The 21530-nt window shown below is 36.8% G+C and overlaps 1 protein-coding gene across 21 annotated transcripts in view; it reads right to left on the reverse strand.

Moving 5' to 3' along the window:
• Positions 1-21530, reverse strand: part of MARCHF7 (membrane associated ring-CH-type finger 7) — a 47593-nt gene that overhangs the window by 10083 nt on the left and 15980 nt on the right. For 16 of the 21 annotated variants that reach the window (XR_011254515.1, XR_011254523.1, XR_011254521.1 and 13 more), the window contains exons 2-6: positions 20870-21034; positions 11712-11901; positions 9985-10137; positions 7241-8348; positions 4422-4591 (exon numbers count right to left, since the gene is read on the reverse strand). Coding sequence is in view for 12 of the 21 variants with exons in the window: in XM_069577416.1 (XP_069433517.1) it covers positions 4422-4591; positions 7241-8348; positions 9985-10137; positions 11712-11901; positions 20870-21022 (1774 nt within the window). In the remaining 9 variants the exon portion in view is untranslated. Of the gene's footprint in view, positions 1-4421; positions 4592-7240; positions 8349-9984; positions 10138-11711; positions 11902-14411; positions 14418-18203; positions 18243-20869; positions 21035-21530 lie in introns of those variants that run through there. The other 5 variants (XM_069577418.1, XM_069577417.1, XM_069577414.1 and 2 more) reach the window with 2 other exon arrangements.

Genomic DNA, 21530 nt, shown 5'->3' on the forward strand with positions numbered 1-21530 from the left:
TAGTATCGATTTGCTTTTTAGCAGTCAAGCATACTTGAAAGTGCTGAAATTAAAATGCATTCATAATATTTTCTTAATCTTTAAAAATATATTACTGAAAAATACTACACTCAAGATGGAGGATATAAAAAATGTGACATTTCAGAAGGTTTTCTCTTATTAAGACATTTATTCTTTGAATCAGAAGCAGGAAAAGTATGATGATAATAAAATGTGGACACTGGATGCAATTTAATAATGGTCTTTCACATCTTAAGGCTTCATGTTTCTCTTTTATGGAACAAGTAACATAAAGAAGTTGTTCAAAAAGGCCATATGCAGCTTGGAGGAACTATTTATCCTTGATATCTTTAATCCAGGACCCCTCATTTAATCCAGGACATCCCTCAGGTGTCCTTCATATTCCACCTCACTCAGTAGGCCCTGCCTACATTTGCCTAAGCTTATATTAAACTATTCTATTCATCTTTGAACATCCGCAGAGTTTTTAACAGTCTACATATAGCAGCTGCTTAAATGTTTAAACAAATCTCTATCAGACTGAATCATCTACCAGATGTGGTCTTCAAGTAAATATGAGAAAGCCTTGTGAAAACTTAACGGGAAGGTTCAGTTCTTGAGATCTTAACATTCATCACCATGAATACGTATCATTACCTTTAAAACCTATTTACTTACTGTGAGCCCAATCCTGTGATAAAGTATTCATAAACATCATCTCATTTGATCTTAACAACAAACTATTCCTCAATTTGACTCTTGATGGAACTGAGGGCCAGCCCCAGACCTACTTAACATTCAAGAATGTTTAGAAATTGGATTTAAGGAATCTGTTTTAAAACATAGATGGGTAATTCTGATCAGCTACCAGAATTGAGAACCAAAGTTAAGAGACTTACTCAAAATCCTATAGTTAAGTGTTGGGGAGTCATTATTCCAATCTAAAGCATGTCTAACTCTCAAAAGCCAATGTTCTTAAATAATATATTGTATTACTTGTTTTCCTACCTATACAATACTAAGAATCCAACTGCAAATATAATAGAAGGTGAGTCAAGGTGTTTTTAATTCTGGTAATAGCTAACATTTCTGGGCCCTTGCTAAGTGTCAAGAACCATGCTGAGCATTCATTTAAACTTATAACACCCCAGGGCAGTGCCTAATAAAGTCTACAAGGCTTTCATAACATCACATAGTCAAAAAGAGGCTGCTACAGGTAAGACTGGCCCATCCCACAGGTTTGGGATCAGATTAGTTTAGGAAAAAAAAAATAACCCCCTACCCCAACTAGGCCTTTGCTATCTTGCTGCAGGAAGAAAAGTTTTCCACTAGACTCACCATCTCCAGTTTGAACACGGTTTATCAACTTTCAACAGATCACTAACACTGAAATTAATACCATCATACTTCACAACCTATTTTTCTGTCACCCAACTATCATCATCAGACCATCACTGCCACACAAGTATGCCCATTTATCACTATGATCTAATTTCCCACCCTACTAGTCATATTTCACTAGGTCCTCCTGGTACTCATGGCTCAACACAGGTAAATTCTTCTCAACCAATTTCCTTTATGAATTCCCTGTTCAGCTTCAAGACTGAACCACAGGGCCTCACAGACTGATAAAATATTCTTCTGCAATCACTTCCTCCCAACAACCATTTGCACCTCAGGACCAAGAAACAGGGACAGATGTCCCTAATACCTATTGCTGTTTTGAAACTCAAAGTTCCTCCTCATTCATTAACGACTTTAGCACCTAGCTTCTTTACACAACTTATTTCTTGGTTATTTCCACATCAACGAAGACCACAATTGATTCTGACTTCCTCAACATCCTTGCTTCCAATATTACCTGTCCCCACCTCAGCCACCCACTTTATGGTCATTAACCTTGACCTGTCATTGCACTTTATAGCACTACTCCTAAAATCTCTGTGTTAAGCATCTCTTCTGTATACCTACAAGCTTTCTCTATTCTAGCTCACCTACTCTGGCAATTACCTTCAATGCCAATGAGGTTCAAAAGACACAGATCCGACTTCTCACTATCTACTTCCTAATGCCCTTCCTCCCTCTTTCTTGTCTAATTGCTAGGCTCACTACAACCACATCCAACTTTAACCCCCTTCATCATTTTTTGCCTGGCAAAGGTCTCAACCCCACTGAACTCAAATCCTTGTCTGTATCCAAGCGTCTGAAAATTGCTTCTTAAAAATGTACATGTATCCCAATCCCACTTTTAAATCATATTCATGGCCACAGATTTTTATGGACACTAGTACTATCAGAAAACCCTGAAAGCATTTTAGAATGTTCTTTTCCTCACACACGAAAATTTCTTAACCCATCCCCTCCATCAGCTAAAGACCCTTATTAAGAAAACAGAGGCAATTATATGGGAATTTAAGCACCGTCTCACCAAAGCAACACACTTTGGTTAGAAATAATCCATATCTACACTAGCAGGTACCCTTTTCCTATTAAAAACTACCTATTCAACCTGTACTCTGGATCCCATCTTCCCCTTCTCTTTTCATAAATTTTTCTCTTCACAGTATCTCTTGTTAAAATAAAAACATGTCCTCAAATTTTCTACCCTGAAAACAAAAACATGTACTGTCTACGTTGCTGTTTCCCTAGTCTTAGTCCAATTTAGTAATACAATGACACCTCACCTCATCCACTTTGCCCAGCAATGAAGTCACCAAGGACATCCATGCTGCCAAATTCCAGCTGTCATTTCTTTGTTCTTATCTCTCTGTTCTGACTTCTTTGTGGTACCTGACAGGGTTGATTACATCCTCTTAGAACACGTTCTTCTTTTGGCTTGCACAACACTACATTTTCTCAGTTTTCTTCATACCAGACTGAGGCTGCTCCACAAATCTTCTCTGTTCCTACTAAACGTGTGGGTGCTTCAGAGCTCTGTCTCGGGTTCATTTTTTTTGTATCTGCCCTTGTGCTAGTGACATTTAATCTCAAAGCTTAAAATACTATTTATGTGCTCATGATTCCAAAAACTTCAATTTTCAGCACTGAAACCCTTGAAACATCATGCCTGTCTTGTTAACTGCCCAGCTGACATTTCCATATCATTATTTAATAAACAGTTCATATACAATTATTTCCAAAACAGAACTCTTGGTTTCCTTTCCCAAATTTACACTTTTCTCAGTCTTCTTTATTTTAGTAAATGGTCCCACAATTTACTTAGTAGATCAAGGCAAAAACAGTTTCTTCTCTAACTGTCCTTCTTCACTCCACCACATCCAACCCATTTCCAAGTCCCATAGACTCTACTTCCAAAACATACTGGAATCATCTGTCTCTACCACCACCATCACCACCTCCAAAACAACAGATTCCTAGTTGGTCACAGAAGCTCCCTGCTTCTACTCTTGTCCCAATAAAATCCACTCTTCACAGAGCAGCCAAAATAGAAATAAGATCATTCCACTCCCCTGACCTTCAGTGGCTTCGTATAACACTTATGAAAATCTAAGCTTCTGACATTAGCTTTCAAAGTCCTAAATGAGCAAGCCTCTGCTCATCTCTTGTATCTCAACTTATCACCCCTGTCCCTTCCCACAAGTTACAGCCACACTGGGCCTTCATTCAGTTCCTCAAACACACCTAAGTCATTCCCACCTTAAAGGCTCTGTGCTAGCTGTTCCATGTGTTGCAATGCTCTTCCTCTCATTCTAGAATAGCTAGCTCCTCTTTGTTCAAGTTTAAAATGCCCTCATCTCAACAAGATTGGAGAAGGAAATGGCAACCCACTCCAGTGTTCTTGCCTGGAGAATCCCAGGGACAGGGGAGCCTGGTGGGCTGCCGTCTATGGGGTTGCACAGGGTCGGACACCACTGAAGTGACTTAGCAGCAGCAGCAGCAGCACCTCAACAAGGCATTCCTTTAACACATAATACTACCTCCATGGGAGAAAGCTGCCTTGTCTGACTTCTCTATATCCCATATCTAGAACGATGCCTGGGTCCATAACAGCACTTAATAAACAATGACTCCCTATAGTAATCCTACTGCTGCATAATAACATTAGAGAAAATAAATCTTTCTCAAGGACACATAGCTGCTAAATAGTACCAGTATTTCTTTGATTCAAAAGCATCTTACATGATATAAGGGTCACCAGCAATAACAAATCACAGTTTAACTATACACATATGGAAGTAAATAAGACTATTCAGTAAATGAAATATAACACTACAATACATTAAATTTTATGAAGCAAAACTAATGCTCTTTAATGCTTTTGCTTGAAAAATGATTGACACTTTTGATAAGAGTATAAATTTGAGTAAATTATAATCAGAATTGTTAACTAAAATGCATACATGCATGCATTTCTTAAAAAGAAACTGTGAAAAAAAAATACACACACGGGTAAATCTTACCAGAGTTAATTTTGGCCTGTAACCATTTCTTCATACACTCCTGGTGGACATACTGTAAACTTCCGGTGCACTTGCATGGCTCTATCAGCAAGTTAGAGGATGATGCAGCTGCCATCTGACAAATTCTACATAAATCACCTTCTTCTTCTTCGGAGTCCTCTAAAAGGAGGCTGGAAAAGACGGTATATTTCTTAAACAGAGCTATCAAAACTCATCCTAGTCGGTCATTTCTAGTTATACATAATCCCAAAATATATCATGGTCTCTCTGGGGAGAAAAAAGGCAAACAATAACAATAATAAATAGCAACTATCAAGAAAAATACTTTCAACAAGAGTAAAAAATGTAATATTTTACAAACAAATCAAATAGGCTACCCTATTACTTATCTTCAAACAATTTAAAGTAATTTGTCCTTGGTACCACAGCTTAAGTTCCACAGCTTTCATAATTTATAAGTTTCGCGAAGATTTTAATTTCTGCAATATCACAGACTACTTCAATTCCAGAAGTGTAAAGATAATGTACATATATACCCGCTACTTTTGTCCCCTCAAAACTTTTAAGATAACTTTGATGAATTAAACATTGACTTGCGATTTTTCAATTTACATGTTGTTAGAACCACGTAATGTTTAAACTGATTAATTTTTGTATTAATACAATCAAAATAATAGATTTTAAAATTCCTCATTTTCCCCACCCCCAGTAATGTTAGTAAATCATTCTCATTTCTTTAAGGTTAGGATTTTAAAGTGTGGAGCAGTTCCCATTAACCGACATCCTATTTCACAGGCCAACATGTACTGCTTATTTAAATGCAGAAATGATCACTATAGAGCAAGTAATTTTTTTGGTTAAAATCTCTCACCTTAGTCCACTGCTGACACAAAAAAGGCACTCAATAAATTGATGATACAGAAAACTAAACTTTAACTGAAATACAACCTGGACTATATTAAATGGATTCCATATGAGTTTAGCAAAAGATTTGTGGAAAGAGAAACAGATGTACTTTGAGGTGACTTCCATACCTAGGCTTAAGCAGAGATAGAACCTCAAGTATTAATCTTGGTTTTCTATTTATTTATTTTTGGCTGGGTCCTTGGTGCTGCATGGGCTTTGCTCTAGTTGCCGTGAGTGGGAGCTCCTCTCTAGCTGCGGTGTGCCGACTTCTCACTGAGGGGCTTCTCCTGCTGCAGAGCACAGGGTCTGGGTGTGCAGGCCCCAGCAGTTGCAGCTCCTGGACTCTAGAACACAGGCTCAGTAGTTGTGGCGCGCAGGCTTGGTTGCTGTGTGGCATGTGGGATTTTCCTGGACCAGGGATCCAATCTGTGTCTACTGCTCTGGCAGGCAGACTCTACCACTAAGCCACCAGGGAAGCCCCCCGAATGTTAATCTTTATGTTTTACCTTTAGATGTGACTTTCCTTGGCTCTTGAGTTTTTACTTTGAGAGAGTCCATTTTTTTTACACTTTTATTCATTTAATTGTAAAGTATCTTATAATCCTCATGTATAAATGAAAAACATTATAAAGGAACACACACATATAAACTCCATGTCAAAATACCCCAACAAATGTGCTTTTGAACTAGCTAACCAGACAGGGCAGTGCTGGCTTAATTGGTTACTCTTTGGAAATCAGTAAACTAATGCTTTGCCTACTTACACTACTGCACTCAAATTAATCTCACTTTGAGCACGAGAAATATAGTTACTTACTATATTACTCAGCAGACCGTTCGCAAATAGAGGCTGCTCCTGTAACATTAAACCTAACACTACCACAGCTGAGTAAATTCTTCTCTACGAAAGGAGAAAAAGCAAATTTTAAGGGAATCTTCACTTGGTACAAATTGTTTTTTCTAAGGAAAAGTGGAAACATATTCGTCTATGTTCACTATCTTAGAAAGCATATGAAGCTGCCTTTATTACCCAGAGTAAGATTTGAATTGTTTCTTGTTAAAAACAAAAAAAAATCTAAAGTGACTGTAACAACTATGCTCCCCAACGATTTCATTACTGGGGCCTTTATGAATAAGAAAAAACAAAAACCAAAAACACCCAAAGACCTTAGCATTACGTAAGGCTTTTCTTCTTACAAGTATCTTTTATGTGCACTATCCTATCCCATTTCATCATAAAAGTAATTTTAATACATGGAAAAACTAAGCAACAATTATTAACCAGCAAAATAATTAAGTTGGACTGAAAATCTCTGATCTTTCATCTTTCCCCAGAGATTTTTAAGCAATCTAAGCTCTACAAAAGATTTCATATGAATAAAAGATTCTAAGTTCTGAATTTAAACTGACATTTCTGTCAAACAGTCACTGTAATTCAGCATACATTTAGACTTTTAAAAAAATTTAAAAATCTGTGATTTTACCTCATCCCCCAAAAGATTTGAAATCAGAAATATAAATAAATGGTAAATAAATGATCTTATTAAAAGGTGAAATATTGTCTTGATACACATGACCACTTGGGTCAACTTACCAATTCCATGTAGCCCTAGCCTACCAAGACAAAGGGTAAGAGATTAAGGCCTTTTGTTTCCATATGTATCTGTGTCCAAAGCTGGTTAAAAACAACCTTTAGATTTTTTTCCCGATGCAACTTACACCCCCAGTACCTACCTCTAGTATTAATTCTCATCCATTTTACCTCTGAGCAAGATACTAACATCCTACTGGATGTAAATTTTAAAGGAAGAAAATTTCAGACATCATTCTTATGAGAAACCATTTTAGAAACAAACAGTTCTTTCTCTAATCTGTTCCTGCTTTACAGGCTTAAGACATGTATTCAAACTTACCTCTCTTTTATTTTCTGTAGTCTTTCTGGGTCTCTTGAAGGTACATTTTTAGTTTTATCATTTTTTCCATCAGATGAACTCCACCCTGAAGGAATAATATCTACAGTGATCATAACATTGTCAGTCAAATTATTTCCAAGTGCTGGGGGCACTGCAAATCGAAATAAGGAACCAGGAAGGATCCCTGTTATTCCTGTACTTCGTCCACTACGAGTTGAATCTGATGGGGAGTCACCTGTACCAACACTGCTTGGTGCTGCAGATGCTTGTGGTCTGTTGGCACTAGCCCCAAGGGGATCACTCTGTGCTTCAAGGTGAACCACTTCATTTGATTCTCTTCTAAAAAGATGATGAGATCTAGATGGTATATCAGAGGTAGGTATCCTTGAAGATTCATCTCGTCCCTCTCGCCTCCTTCTAGAGAACAAAGGTGTGCATCTATTTCTAAGTGAGGAAGATAACCATGGTCCTGTATTTCTACCTTCAGATTCTTGGTTAAAATTTTGGGAATCTGGCTCAGAGTTATGATTTTGGCTAAGAGATGACAAACCCCATCTTCGCCGAAGAAATCGAAATCCCTGAGAAGCTTCAGATGCCCTATTATCAGGAATATCAGAAGCTGATGCTGCATTACCACGAGACTGAGAACCTGTCAAGATTCTTGGAGAAACATAAGAATTTTCAGAACCCAATGACCTTGTATTCAAGGATTCTTGATTAGACCTTCGTGAAAAAAAGGTAGATGACATACTAGAAGCTATACGTGACAGCAATCTCCTTGTTGTGCGTCTACCTTCATTGTCAGAAGATTCTTGAAATGATCTGTGAGATGAGTTAATCCTATCTGAACTGCCTATAGTTGAGGGTTCACCTCTATTTGAAGTATAAGAAAATCCAGGCTGCATACTGCTTTGGGGAGATTCTAATTCTCTTGAAGAAAAATTTGATCTTAAAGAATTTCTAGCCGAGTCCCTAGAACATGGAATGGTTTGATGTTCAGAAGGCATTTGGTGGTTAGTAGATGATGTACTCAGTTGTAAAGTGCTCAATGAGTTCTCTTTAGGTCTTGCTCCTTGTGAATATGAAGAAGGAACTCTGTCTTGAACATCTATTTTTTTAAAAAAGGAAAAGATAACCAATTTCATGAATTATCTGTGCATTATTAAATTTAAGTCTATTAACCACTAATTAATGCCAAAATTAACCCCTAGATTCAAACTGAACACTGGCATATTATAACTACATAGCCTAACTATTATTACAGAAAAAAAATTAACATGTTTAACTATCTGTCTACACTTTTGGTAAAATCCAGTGCTGCTGAATAAAGTCATCATTACAAATTTTTAAAAACAGAAATGCATTATAGCTTTATAAGAGGCGAACATCAATCTACTAACACGGATGAAGGTATAACAGTTGAATTTATCGATCAAAAATTGATACGGGAGAAGAATACCTAACATCTAAATGGATAAGGAATTTTAAATGGGTCAAAAACTCAATGTGAATGACTCATAACAAGTAAAAGCAAAATTCTCATAGGGAGTGGTGTTTTGGAAATTTTTCTTACTCTAATAAGTACAAAGTTATTTCATGTAAATACTATCATTCTTGTAATTTTATGGCAAACCATGCTAATAGTTCAAACTTTCTCCAACCTTTGGCTTCTTCTTTCAAGTTAACAACAGGGATTCTAATCTCTGATTACTCATCAACCATAACTATGTTTAAAAAAAAAAAAAAAAATACTGCCCGGGAACTCCTAGTCAGAATAGAGCTCTGGCATCTACAATTTTAACAGTACATTGCTGATGATTCTAACCTTCAAGTGGAATGAGAAATATCACAGCATTCCTTTATAAAAAATATTCATCCATATATCTAGTTTAAGAACTAGATTGTTACTGTGCTAACACATGGTACCTTATGGAAGAATCAATGGGGACGAATCTATTCCATACACTTATACTTCCGAAATGTAAAAGCTACTGACACTGTTTACTAAACCTCCTCCATCCAAAGTCAAGCAAATGAAAATAATACACTTTCATTTGTCTTAAATAAAGCAAAAAATTGCCCTAGTAAGGTCATTTAACAAATCTAGTTAAACCGTCCAATAGAAATGCATATTCTTCTTTGTAAATCAAATTCCACTTTTGTCTGCTATGACTGTCAACTTCAGTTAGTATCTTTTATCTTCAGTTATGTACTATTATTGTTTTATTTTTATTTTTTTAATTGCACTTATTTTTTTTCAGATGGATTCACTGCATAATGGATAACTCATTGGACTTCTTTATTTTTTTTAATTTAGGCTTACATACACTGACAGAAACAGTGTGGGTTTTTATTTCAACTAAATGAAAACAAAAACAAATTCATGCTAAACTAAAGGAATCCTAAATTATGTCTTAAAATGATGATTTCATGTTTTACTTAATTCATAAGGCAAATTATATTGCAGCATATAAGAATTATCAAGTATATATAAAACATACATTCAGAAGAGTAGAAAAGTTATAAGCAAACAGAATTTGGATACTTGTGTCTACATATTTTAAATTGGTTACAATTTTTACAGTAAAACAACAAAGTCCTAGAATATATATCAAGCTATCCTATATTCTAAATCTTCATAGTATTTATTTCATTTATTCCTCTGTACTGTGATTTTAATGATACAAAGAAGAAAATGTAACATTATTAGATAAATTATGCATAACAGTATAGCTTATACATACATGATGAAGTTGTGAAATCACCACTTCGGTGACTATAATCCGCAAGATTACCAATGGAGGAATCTGTTCTCCTCTCTCTCATCAAGTCAGTTCCAAATGATCCAAGTACCACTGATGAAGATCTGGGAACTTGACTATGCCTCCAAGTAGAATCTTAAAATAATTGAGGAAGTTTTAATTCAGAGAAACCTTTCACGGTTTCTGATGACAACAAATTTTCAATACTACAAAGAGATAATTATGGTTTATTGGTGGCGCTAGTGGTAAAGAAACTGCCTGCCAGTGCAGGAGATTTAAGAGACGTGGGTTTGATCCCTGGGTCAGGAAGACCCCTGGAGGAGGGCATGGCAACCTATTCCAGTATTCTTGCCTGGAGAATCCCATGGACAGAGAAGCCTGGCAGGGTACAGTCTATGGAGTTGCAAAGAGTCGGACGCAACTCTTAGTGATCAGGCATGCATGCACACATAGGAATCCAGTTATATAGTTGCAATGAAAAGCAAAATCCACTAATGCACTAATCACTCATAAAATTAACTCCTACTCAAACATGTTCTTCTCTAATACTAAAATCTACCCCTTGTCTAGAATGCCAATGTCTCAGTCACTCCCTGAAATATCTGAATACACAATATACACATGATGTAAAAATGATTACAGCAAAAGTGATGAGAACAGCCAAAATCAAAGCCATCTTGGAAAGAAAGAGGTTATACTGCAAGTTACATTATTTTGTTGGAACTATTATTGCTGCCATACTTCGTTCATCCTTATGCTAAGAATTAATGTATCATTCCAATTATAATCTAAATTTTGTTAGATATAATTTCATTTAAAAAGAAATTAAAAATTAAGTCTCAAAACTTACCCCCCTTTACTGTTTATCTTGAAATTCTGGGTCTTCCTTTCCTAGTCCTAAACTCCTCAAATAATTTCCCTTCATTAAGGGAAAAGCCCCGGGGTTAATATTAAGCCTTCACAGAGCAGAAGAGAACAAAAGTATCACTATGTAACGATGTCTGTCTACAAAGTTAAGGTCAGTCTGCCCTTACCGATCACATTACTCTTAATATCTTTCAGATGGCCAGTATCTTTCTCATGGCCGTCCTACCTAACAAAATAGAAAGGAATTGCTTATGCTCATTCAATTACTTTATGCCTAAGTCTTTCATACCAGAGTGATTGAGTGATTTGTCCAATGTCACGCAATTAGAAGACTAGAATCATAGCTTTCCAACTCCTTGTACAGAACTTCTAGTAGAATACCACCAACTATTTTTCAACTAAAGAATTTCTACATTTTCTTAAAGTAAGTGTCATATAGCACAATGTGTATTATTTACAAATATGCTAAAGAAACATTTAAAACATGTTATCTGTAAATCTGGCTTTCCCAGTAACAATTTAAAACTTCATCTCCTATAATAATAAGCAGAAGACAGGTCAGTTTTACAAACTTTGCTACTATAACATATCAGCTATTCTAATTAAATAAAATACATTAAAATCCCATTTGTGTAAGACATTTTTGCCAAATTTAGAACAAAAATCCAAGATGGAGAGTTAATTTCAGTTCCAGCACTAACCTAAGATATTGGAAGATCCACTCTTATTTCTGACTCAGTCTCACGTTCAATCTACTTGTTTAAAACAGAACAGCTTGGGAAACAGGCTTTTATCCAAAATACATATAGAGTGACTCGTACGTACATAAATTTAATTATTACCTGATACTGCATTTAAACCATGGCCAATACTTCTTCCAGTTGAGGTAGATGTACAGTTTGTACAAGAAAGTTTAGGTCTTTTTGAATCATGATCCCGTTGCTGGTTTTGTGATCTTGAGCGTGCTCCCTGAGTTATCTCAGACTCACTATACCATGTAGGTTGAAATGGTGACGCAGCTGCTGATGCAGACTGTAAGTTAAAATGAAATTTTACAAAGGAACAAAACACTTGAAATTTTAAAATATTAAGTTGAAATATTAAATTTAATCTATAGTGTTCTAATAAATTGCCGAGGATCATTCATTCTTCACCAAGCACAAATTTTTCTACCATGTAGGTTCTATTGTCTTCTACCATTTGCTCCTTTACATGGTAACTTATTTTGCTAGATTTAGGTATGTCTTCTTTGTAACTGAATATATACACTAGGCTAGGAAACACTGAAGAGTAAAAATTTATATGTAATTATTTTGTTCTCTTAACCCATTGATGAACCTTGTTTCTTCCTCTTATATAGGTAGACAGAACACCAAGAAAGGCACTAAGTGATTGTGAGTACTCTACTGTAAGAATAAGATTTTCAAGTAACCAAAAACACATCTGGATCTTATGCCCATTCAGGAAGAGTCATACAACACTGCTGCTGCTGCTAAGTTGCTTCAGTTGAGTCCGACTCTTAGCAACCCCATGGACTGCAGCCTACCAGGCTCCTCCACCTATGGGATTTTCCAGGCAAGAGTACTGGAGTGGGGTGCCATTGCCTTCTCCACATACATTATACATGGTACTAACAACAACAACAAAACTAAAATATGGAATTTCTTCATCAGAGAAACAGCTAAAATTAAGTATTTTTAAAACTCTTAGCTCAACATTTTCTCTTTAAACATATAATTATATGTACAACCAAGTGAAATAACACAAAAATTACAATGTACAAATACACACATACACACAAAGACCATATATTTCTCCACAAAAGAAGGTTAAAAATGGAATGTTATCATGGGCCATAAATTCAGTCTATCTTAACATAATATTCAAACATAAGTATGCAAACAATGTGCTCAAACAGTTTTAGAGTACAGATAAACAAATGGTTATCATATGAGTAAGCATCTGTAATAGGAAATATGTTCAAAGTTCTACAGAAAAGAAAAAACTTAACTGTGTCTAAGGAAAGGGAAGAACTAGTAGAAGGTGATAACTGAAGTTCACTGAATAGGCAAATGAGGAAGGAGGTTATAGGTGGATAACACAAAAAGATAAAAAGATGTTTTAACTATCCTACCATGGGAATTCTTCTAAAGCATCACTACTTACTTGATCTTCTATTATCTTTCAATTATGAGAAGCATACTGCATGTATACAGGAAACTGTATTAGTCTATAGTAACTCTACAGAATAAACCATGCACATATATGGAAAAGTGTAACATACAAAGCTGAGAAAGTACTAATGGGCAGATCAAGATTTCTTCTAACTCTTGCCCAGGGAATATTTTGTTAATTGAATGTAGGACTCCTTAGCTTAGCACAGACTTGGTCTCACAAGCCTTCTCTACCAAGTCATCCACAGAGACCCAATCAATGAACTGAATATCAAGTGAGATGAAATTCATTAAATATTTCAAAATAAAACCATGTTATGAGCCACCATCATCTATCAGGGACCTAATCCTGCAGGCCAATGGTTTTAAGACCTTTGAATTTCAAAGATTGAGAACTTCTATTTCTGACTCGTAAATCTAAAACAGCAAGTATCACCTAACCTGATCCCCAAACTTTTTAAATGGGCATTTTATACGCTCCTAAAACATGAACACACCAGGCATAGCAAACATCCTTTGCTGATAACACGAGACAATTCTATACATGGACATCATCAAATGGTCAATATCAAAATCAGACTGATTATATTCTTTGTGGTCAAAGATGGAGCAGTTTCTGTACAGTAGCAAAACAAGACTTGGAACAGACTGGCTCAGATCATCAGCTCTTTACTGCAAAATTCAGACTTAAAGAAAGTAGGGAAAAACACTAGGCCAAGCCCATTCAGATATGATCTAAGTCAAATCCCTTATTACACAGTAGAGGTGACGAACAGATTCAACGGGTTATATCTGGTAGACAGAGGGCCTGAAGATTTGTACAGAGGTTTTAACAGTGTACAGGAGACAGTGACCAAAACAATCCCAAAGGAAATGAAATGCAAGGCAAAGTGGTTGTCTGAGGAAGCTTTACAAATAGCTGAAGGTTCAAATTTCTCTACAACACTGTCAACTCTAAGTATTGTCTCACTTGTTTTATTTTAGCCATTCTAGTGGGTATGAAGTGGTGTCTCATTAAGAGCGTACATTTGCATTTCTTAATGATGTTGAGCATCTACTCATGTGTTCCTTGGCCACTTATACATCTGCCAAAAAATGTCTGTTCAGTTGCTTTGCTCATTTAAAACTGAGTTGTTTTTTTGTTATAACCTAAGAGTTCTTTATATAGTCTGGTTACAAGTTCCTTGTCATATGGCATATGGTTCACAAATAACTGCTCCCATTTTGTAAGTTGCCTTTTCACACTCTTCATGGCATTGTTATGGGCTTCCCTAGTAGCTCAGCTGGTAAGGAATCCATGCAATGCAGAACCCAGTTAGACTCCTGGGTCAGGAAGGTCCCCTGGAGAAAGGATAGGCTACCCAGTACAGTACTCTAGGGTTTTCCTGGTGGCTCAGACAATAAAGAATCTGCCTGCAATGTGGGAGACCTGGGTTTGATCCCTGGGTTGGGAAGATGCCCTGGAAGATGACATGGCAATCCAGGGCAGCATTCTTGCCTGGAGAATCCCCATGGGCCAAGGAGCCTGGCAGGCTAAGGTCCACGGGGTCACAAAGACAGAGCTGAGCGACTAAGCAAATGGATATATGGCATTTCAGTTCAGTTCAGTCACTCAGTCATGTGCGACTCTGCGACCCCATGAATCGCAACAACCAGGCCTCCCAGTCCATTACCAACTCCCGGAGTCCACCCAAAATCATGTCCATTGAGTCGGTGATGCCATCCAACCATCTCATTCTCTGTCGTCCCCTTCTCCTCCTGCCTTCAATCTTTCCCAGCATCAGGCTGTTCCCAAATGAGTCAGCTCTTCACATGACGTGGCCAAAGTAATGGAGTTTCAGCTTCAACATCAGTCCTCCCAATGAACACCCAGGGCTGATCTCCTTTAGGATGGACTGGTTCGATCTCCTTGCAGTCCAAGGGACTCTCAAGAGTTTTCTCCAACACCACAGTTCAAAAGCATCAATTCTTCGGTGCTCAGCTTTCTTTATAGTCCAACTCTCACATCCATACATGACCACTGGAAACACCACAGTCTTGACCAGACAAAACTTTGTTGACAAAGTAATGTCTCTGCTTTTTAATATGCTGTCTAGCTTTGTCATAACTTTCCTTCCAAGGAGTAAGCGTCTTTTAATTTCATGGCTGCAGTCACCATCTGCAGTGATTTTGGAGCCCCCCAAAATAAAATCAGCCACTATTTTCACATCTATTTCCCATGAAGTGATGGGACCGGATGGCATTATCTTCGTTTTCTGAATGTTGAGCTTTAAACCAACCTTTTCACTCTCCTCTTTCACTTTCATCAAGAGGCTCTTTAGTCCTTCTTCACTTTCTGCCATAAGGGTGGCATCATCTGCATATCTGAGGTTATTGATATCTCCCCTGGCAATCTTGATTCCAGCTTGTGCTTCCTCCAGTCCAGCGTTTCTCATGATGTACTCTGCATATAAGTTAAATAAGCAGGTGACAATAGACAGCCTTGACGTACTCCTTTCCCTATATGGAGCCAGTCTGTTGTTCCATGTCCAGTTCATACAGGTTTGTCAAGAGGCAGGTTAGGTGGTCTGGTATTCCCATGTCTTTCAGAATTTTCCAGTTTATTGTGATCCACACAGTCAAAGGCTTTGACATAGTCAATAAAGTAAAAGTAGATGTTTTTCTGGAACTCTCTTGCTTTTTTGATGATCCAGTGGATGTTGGCAATTTGATCTCTGGTTCCTCTGCCTTGTTTAAAACCAGCTTGAACATCTGGAAGTTCATGGTTCATGTATTGCTGAAGCCTGGCCTAGAGAATTTTGAGCATTACTTTACTAGAGTGTGAGATGAGTGCAATTGTGTGGTAGTTTGAGCATTCTTTGGCATTCCCTTTCTTTGGGAATGGAATGAAAAGTGACCTCTTCCAGTCCTGTGGCCACTGGCCACTGCTGAGTTTTCCAAATTTGCTGGCCTATTGAGTGCAGTACTTTCACAGCTTCATCTTTCAGGATTTGAAATAGCTCAATGGGAATTCCATCACCTTCACTAGCTTTGTTCGTAGTGGTGCTTCCTAAGGCCCACTTGACTTTACATTCCAGGATGTCTGGCTCTAGGTGAGTGATCACCCCATTTGATTATCTGGGTTGCAAAGATCTTTTTTGTACAGTTACTCTGTGTATTCTGCCACCTCTTAATACCTTCTGCTTCTGTTAGGTCCATACCATTTCTGTCCTTTATTGAACCCATCTTTTCATGAAATATTTGCATGAAACATTTTTGCCCATCTTTGCATGGAATATGGCATTTCTTGTCTCACTAAAATTTTTAATGTTATGTCCAACTAATCTTTTTGCAATCATTATTTCAAGAGACTAAGGACATTCATATGAAATTAAGAAGTGGATGAAGAGCATGAAAAGACAACTTACAGAATGGGAGAAAATATTTGTGAGTACACTTAAAAATCACTAAATTGTACACTTTAAATGGGCAAGTCATATGCTTTCTGATTTATATCTCAATAAAACTATTATTTAATGAATGTTATCTACCAGACAATGCTTAATCATGGGAAATAATATAATGCACAGTAATGAAAGTACAAGTCCAGAATAAAATGCTCTTCCTTGGTTCCTCATTTCCATGAATCAATACCTTCTCTGAGATGACGGACAGTTCCTTCCTTGAAAATTTTTCATACCATAATCAACAACTAAAAACTCTGACCTCTTCTTTATATTGTCTTCTCTATCACTCACCATTCCCCCTTTTAGACTAAAATGCCAAGCACTGCTTCCTTTTCCATATGAACAAAACACTTTATAGATTTGATTGTGTTTCTTTGTGATCTCCCTGACACCCAAACAATGGCCTAAGATTAACTTTCAGTTCAGTTCAGTTCAGTTGCTCAGTCGTGTCTGACTCTTTGTGACCCCATGAATTGCAGCACGCCAGGTTCCCTGTCCATCACCAAATCCCAGAGTTCACTCAGACTCACGTCCATCAAGTCGGTGATGCCATCTAGCCATCTCATCCTCTGTCGTCCCCTTCTCCTCCTGCCCCCAATCCCTCCCAGCATCAGAGTCTTTTCCAATGAGTCAACTCTTCGCATGAGGCGGCCAAAGTACTGGAGTTTCAGCTTTAGCATCATTCCTTCCAAAGAAATCCCAGGGCTGATCTCCTTCAGAATGGACTGGTTGGATCTCCTTGCAGTCCATGGGACTCTCAAGAGTCTTCTCCAACACCACAGTTCAAAAGCATCAATTCCTTGGTGCTCAGCTTTCTTCACAGTCCAACTCTCACATCCATACATGACCACTGGAAAAGCCATAGCCTTGACTAGACGGACCTTTGTTGGCAAAGTAATGTATCTGCTTTTTAATATGCTATCTAGGTTGGTCATAACTTTTCTTCCAAGGTGTAAGCATCTTTTAATTTCATGGCTGCAATCACCATCTGCAGTGATTTTGGAGCCCCAAAATATAGTCTGACACAGTTTCCACTGTTTTCCCATCTATTTCCCATGAAGTGATGGGACTGGATGCCATGATCTTCGTTTTCTGAATGTTGAGCTTTAAGCCAACTTTTTCACTCTCCTCTTTCACTTTCATCAAGAGGGTTTTTAGTTCCTCTTCACTTTCTGCTGTAAGGGTAGATTAACTTTAGAATACTGCAAGGGCTTACAAATCTAACAGTTAACTCTGACCCACTCTCAGTATTTTATCTGTATTTTCCTGATTGCATTTAAAACTGTTTTTATTTTCTTATCTGATTTTGTGTGCGTTATGTATGTATGTATTTCCTTGGAAACTGTGTACTAGATAAACAAACCAAAACATACAAAAAAAGAAAAAGGTGAATGACAATTGGTTATTTTAACTGTTGAAAATGTATACTATGCAAAATATGCCATTGTACCGAGCTTTGCAACAGTTATAAACTAGAAAACGATGTAAAAACTAACCTAGAACTTCGATTAAATGCCTCTTTTATCATTTCATATTAAGAAAGCAATCTCTCCACAAAGCAAAAAGTGGGATTAGAGGTTGCTTAAATTAAATTACAGAAAAAAAATAAAAGTAATAAAAATAATTACATATTCCCAGAATACTCCCAAATTTTCACTTTTAACCATCATGTAAATTAAATTTTCTTTCCCAAAACATACAAAATTCTACCTACTGTTACCAAAGAGAGAAGATGATCATAGTTTTGCACCATTCAAATTGTAACAAAAATTTAAACATGGAGTAGCAGAAATATCAGTAAGGTTAATAACAGAGACAGCCCAGCTTAAAAATGGACAAGAACCAAAAGATATTTAGAAAATCAATTGTTCGGAACTTAGAACTTACATTTCCCAAAGACACAATGCCACCCAGAAGTCTTAGATTCTTCAGCTCAGGCACACTGTATACTAATCGTGTGGCTGGGAGAAACCACATATTTATCCAGATTTCAGATCTTTATTTATGAAATGACACAACCATCTGTCCTTGTGTATTTAAGATTAAAAATGAAAAATGTTCTGCAAAATGTCAAACACTGTACAAATAAGGTATTTTCACATCATTCGATCCATAACATAAATGATCTACTATGCCATCACCTGACCCTCCTTTCTGAAGCTTCAGGTTCACTAAGTGCAGTAAAGAAAGGGAGTGTTATGCTACAGACACTTTTGAGTCAGAAAATATCAACAATTAACCAAAAATGTTCCCTTTGATAGTCAAAGGTCTCTCATTCATTAAAAACACATCTTGCTGAAAAATCATGTGATATATAATCTGATATTATACTGTCCCCTAATGATATTTATCATTTAAACCAATGGCAAAGTCAGGAAATGGTAACAGCAGCAATAACAATCATTATAACCAGTTAACATCTGAACTCTTACTAGGTTCCAGGCACTGTTGTTCTAAGTGCTTTACATGTAGTACTTCTTCCAATTAAAACAGTAACTGTATGAGAAAACCACCCTTATTATCATTTCACATAAGAGGAAACAGAAAACTACTTTACTCAGAACACAGGAATTTCAGTTTCTAAATAAAAACTAAAATAGCAAAGCAATCTGGAAATGTTCCTGTAACCCACTGGGGAAAAAAAGACCAAAAGCCACTTAAATAACTGAAAAACATTAAGGAAAACCCCCAAATTTACAAAACTGATTAATCTTATTGAGTCAATAAAACATTTACTTTTTAAAAAAATGTTTGCATTTGTTTAACTCCCACAATGAAAGCTTAGACTTTTGGAATAATCTATGACATTAGTTAGGAACAAGCTGAAAACTCTGGAAATAATATTTTAAAGGGATGTCAATAAGTTTTCTAAATATATTCAAGACTTTTAGTCTTGTTTTACAGTCTGTGTTCCTCACTAATCATGAAAAACTGGACACAGATCAGCAGGCAAAATTTCCTCAAGACTGTATTAAAAAAATCCCAATTCTGTGCTCTTAATTAAGTGATGATGAGGGACTCCCCTGGTGGTCTAGTGGTTAAGAATCCACCTTGCAATGCAGGGGATGTGAGTTCAATCCCTGGTCAGGGAACAAAAATCCCACATGCCATACAGCAACTAATTAAGCCCACCAGCCACAGCTACTGAGCTCGTTTACCACACCTAGAGAATCTGTGGGCCACAAGATCCCACATGATACAACGAACATCCTGCATGTCACAACTAAGACCTGACACAACCAAATAAACAAATATTGAAAAAAAAATTACAACCATTTAACCTACATTTCCAGCAGAATGAAAAACATGTGATTCTGGCAAGAATACTCTTGCCTAGCAACAGAGTAAAACAAATACATTGTCAAAACAACATTTAAAATAAGTATAAACAAACAGTACACACAACATTAGCAAGCTGGCAGTAGATATGGGCATTTTAGAGAAATTATCTTATTTCATTTGTATAATGTGTTATTACTATGCAAAAATGCTTCTAAGTGACTTCTGTTAATAGAGTATATTGCATGATATATAAATATTAAGACATAAATAAACATTTCCACTAAAGGATTCTCTTCAGAGTCAGTTACCAAACATTAGACTTTTGCAAATCGTATGTGACTTAATCAGGTTTTCAGTCAATAATGCAATAAACTTAAATGTGATAGACAGGCAAGATAAACTGAATTAAACCTATAATCCATGACTACAGATTTATACCATTTAGACTACAACCATACAACTGGAGAAGGAAATGGCAACCCACTCCAGTATTCTTGCCTGGAGAATCCCAGAGACAGAGAAGTCTGGTGGGCTGCTGTCTATGGGGTCGCACAGAGTCGGACACGACTGAAACGACTTAGCAGCAGCAGCAGCATTGTTACAACACTAATATGCTAGTTAAAAAAACTATTAGTCTTAATGAAAATTAGCTACAGAAAAGGAACTTATGTCACTTTATGTAAATTATGAATCAATCAACTCATTACTAACCGTAAAAACCCTGCAATTCATATAAAAGAACGTTAGTGATGTATCTTCATCAAAGAACAGGCTGTTAATTTAAATTGATACTTAAATGTTTTTACGTTAATAGGTTTGCAAGTCTTCAGAAAGTATGAACATTTATATATGATCACAGTTCTTTATAAAAAATTCCTAAGTCCAAAAAGTTTGAAAAACATCAAGGTTTTGCTACTTAGTGTCGAACAATCCCTCAGTGTGCAGAAATATATTAATGTTTTGATTATAGGATGCCTCAGATCCAGCTGACGTGTTAAAAACATACTCTACTACTTTTCTGAAATCCAGAAAATAATACGGCTCCGAGGACTTTGAAAATGAGACTGTACGTACACATATTTCAAATTAAGATGTTACCTGATATTCAGAATCCAGTCTAAAGGAAGAGTCCCTTGAGTGATAGGTATCATTTAAACCACTTCCTCTGCTTCCAGACATCAACCTAGCACTTAAAGAGCTAGCGGGTTGAACAGAAATTCTTCTTGGAATCCTTGAAGGCTTAGACTCCATTCTTAAGGTTTCCTGTGAAATGCAAATTTTGATTACTGGCCTTTGGGAAAACACTCAAACCTCTGATTCTTAATCCTCTCCTTAAAGATCAGTTCAAAGTCAAGAATTAACCATGCAAATTAACTAAATCTGGTTAAACTGTGAGACTACCATCACTCTCCTACAAGGTAGAGAGGTCTGAAGTTGATCAAAGATTCCCACTGTACATAAAATGAAGGAAACATGATAAAACTGGTGATGGAAAACCTCTGCTTATTCTTTCCAAACCCTGAACTCTTTCCTTACTCAATTTTACCTCTACATAGAATCCCACAAGAATGAGCCTTTGACTCTTGCTATTTCTGTTCAGTCGCTCATTCGTGTCCGACTCTCTGCAACCCCATGAATCGCAGCACGCCAGGCCTCCCTGCCCACCACCAACTCCCAGAGTTCACCGAAACCCATGTCCATTGAGTCAGTGAGGCCATCCAACCATATCATTCTCTGTTGTCCCCTTCTCCTCCTGCCC

This window comes from Ovis canadensis, chromosome 2 (assembly GCF_042477335.2).
Source record: "Ovis canadensis isolate MfBH-ARS-UI-01 breed Bighorn chromosome 2, ARS-UI_OviCan_v2, whole genome shotgun sequence".
NCBI lineage: Eukaryota > Metazoa > Chordata > Mammalia > Artiodactyla > Bovidae > Ovis > Ovis canadensis.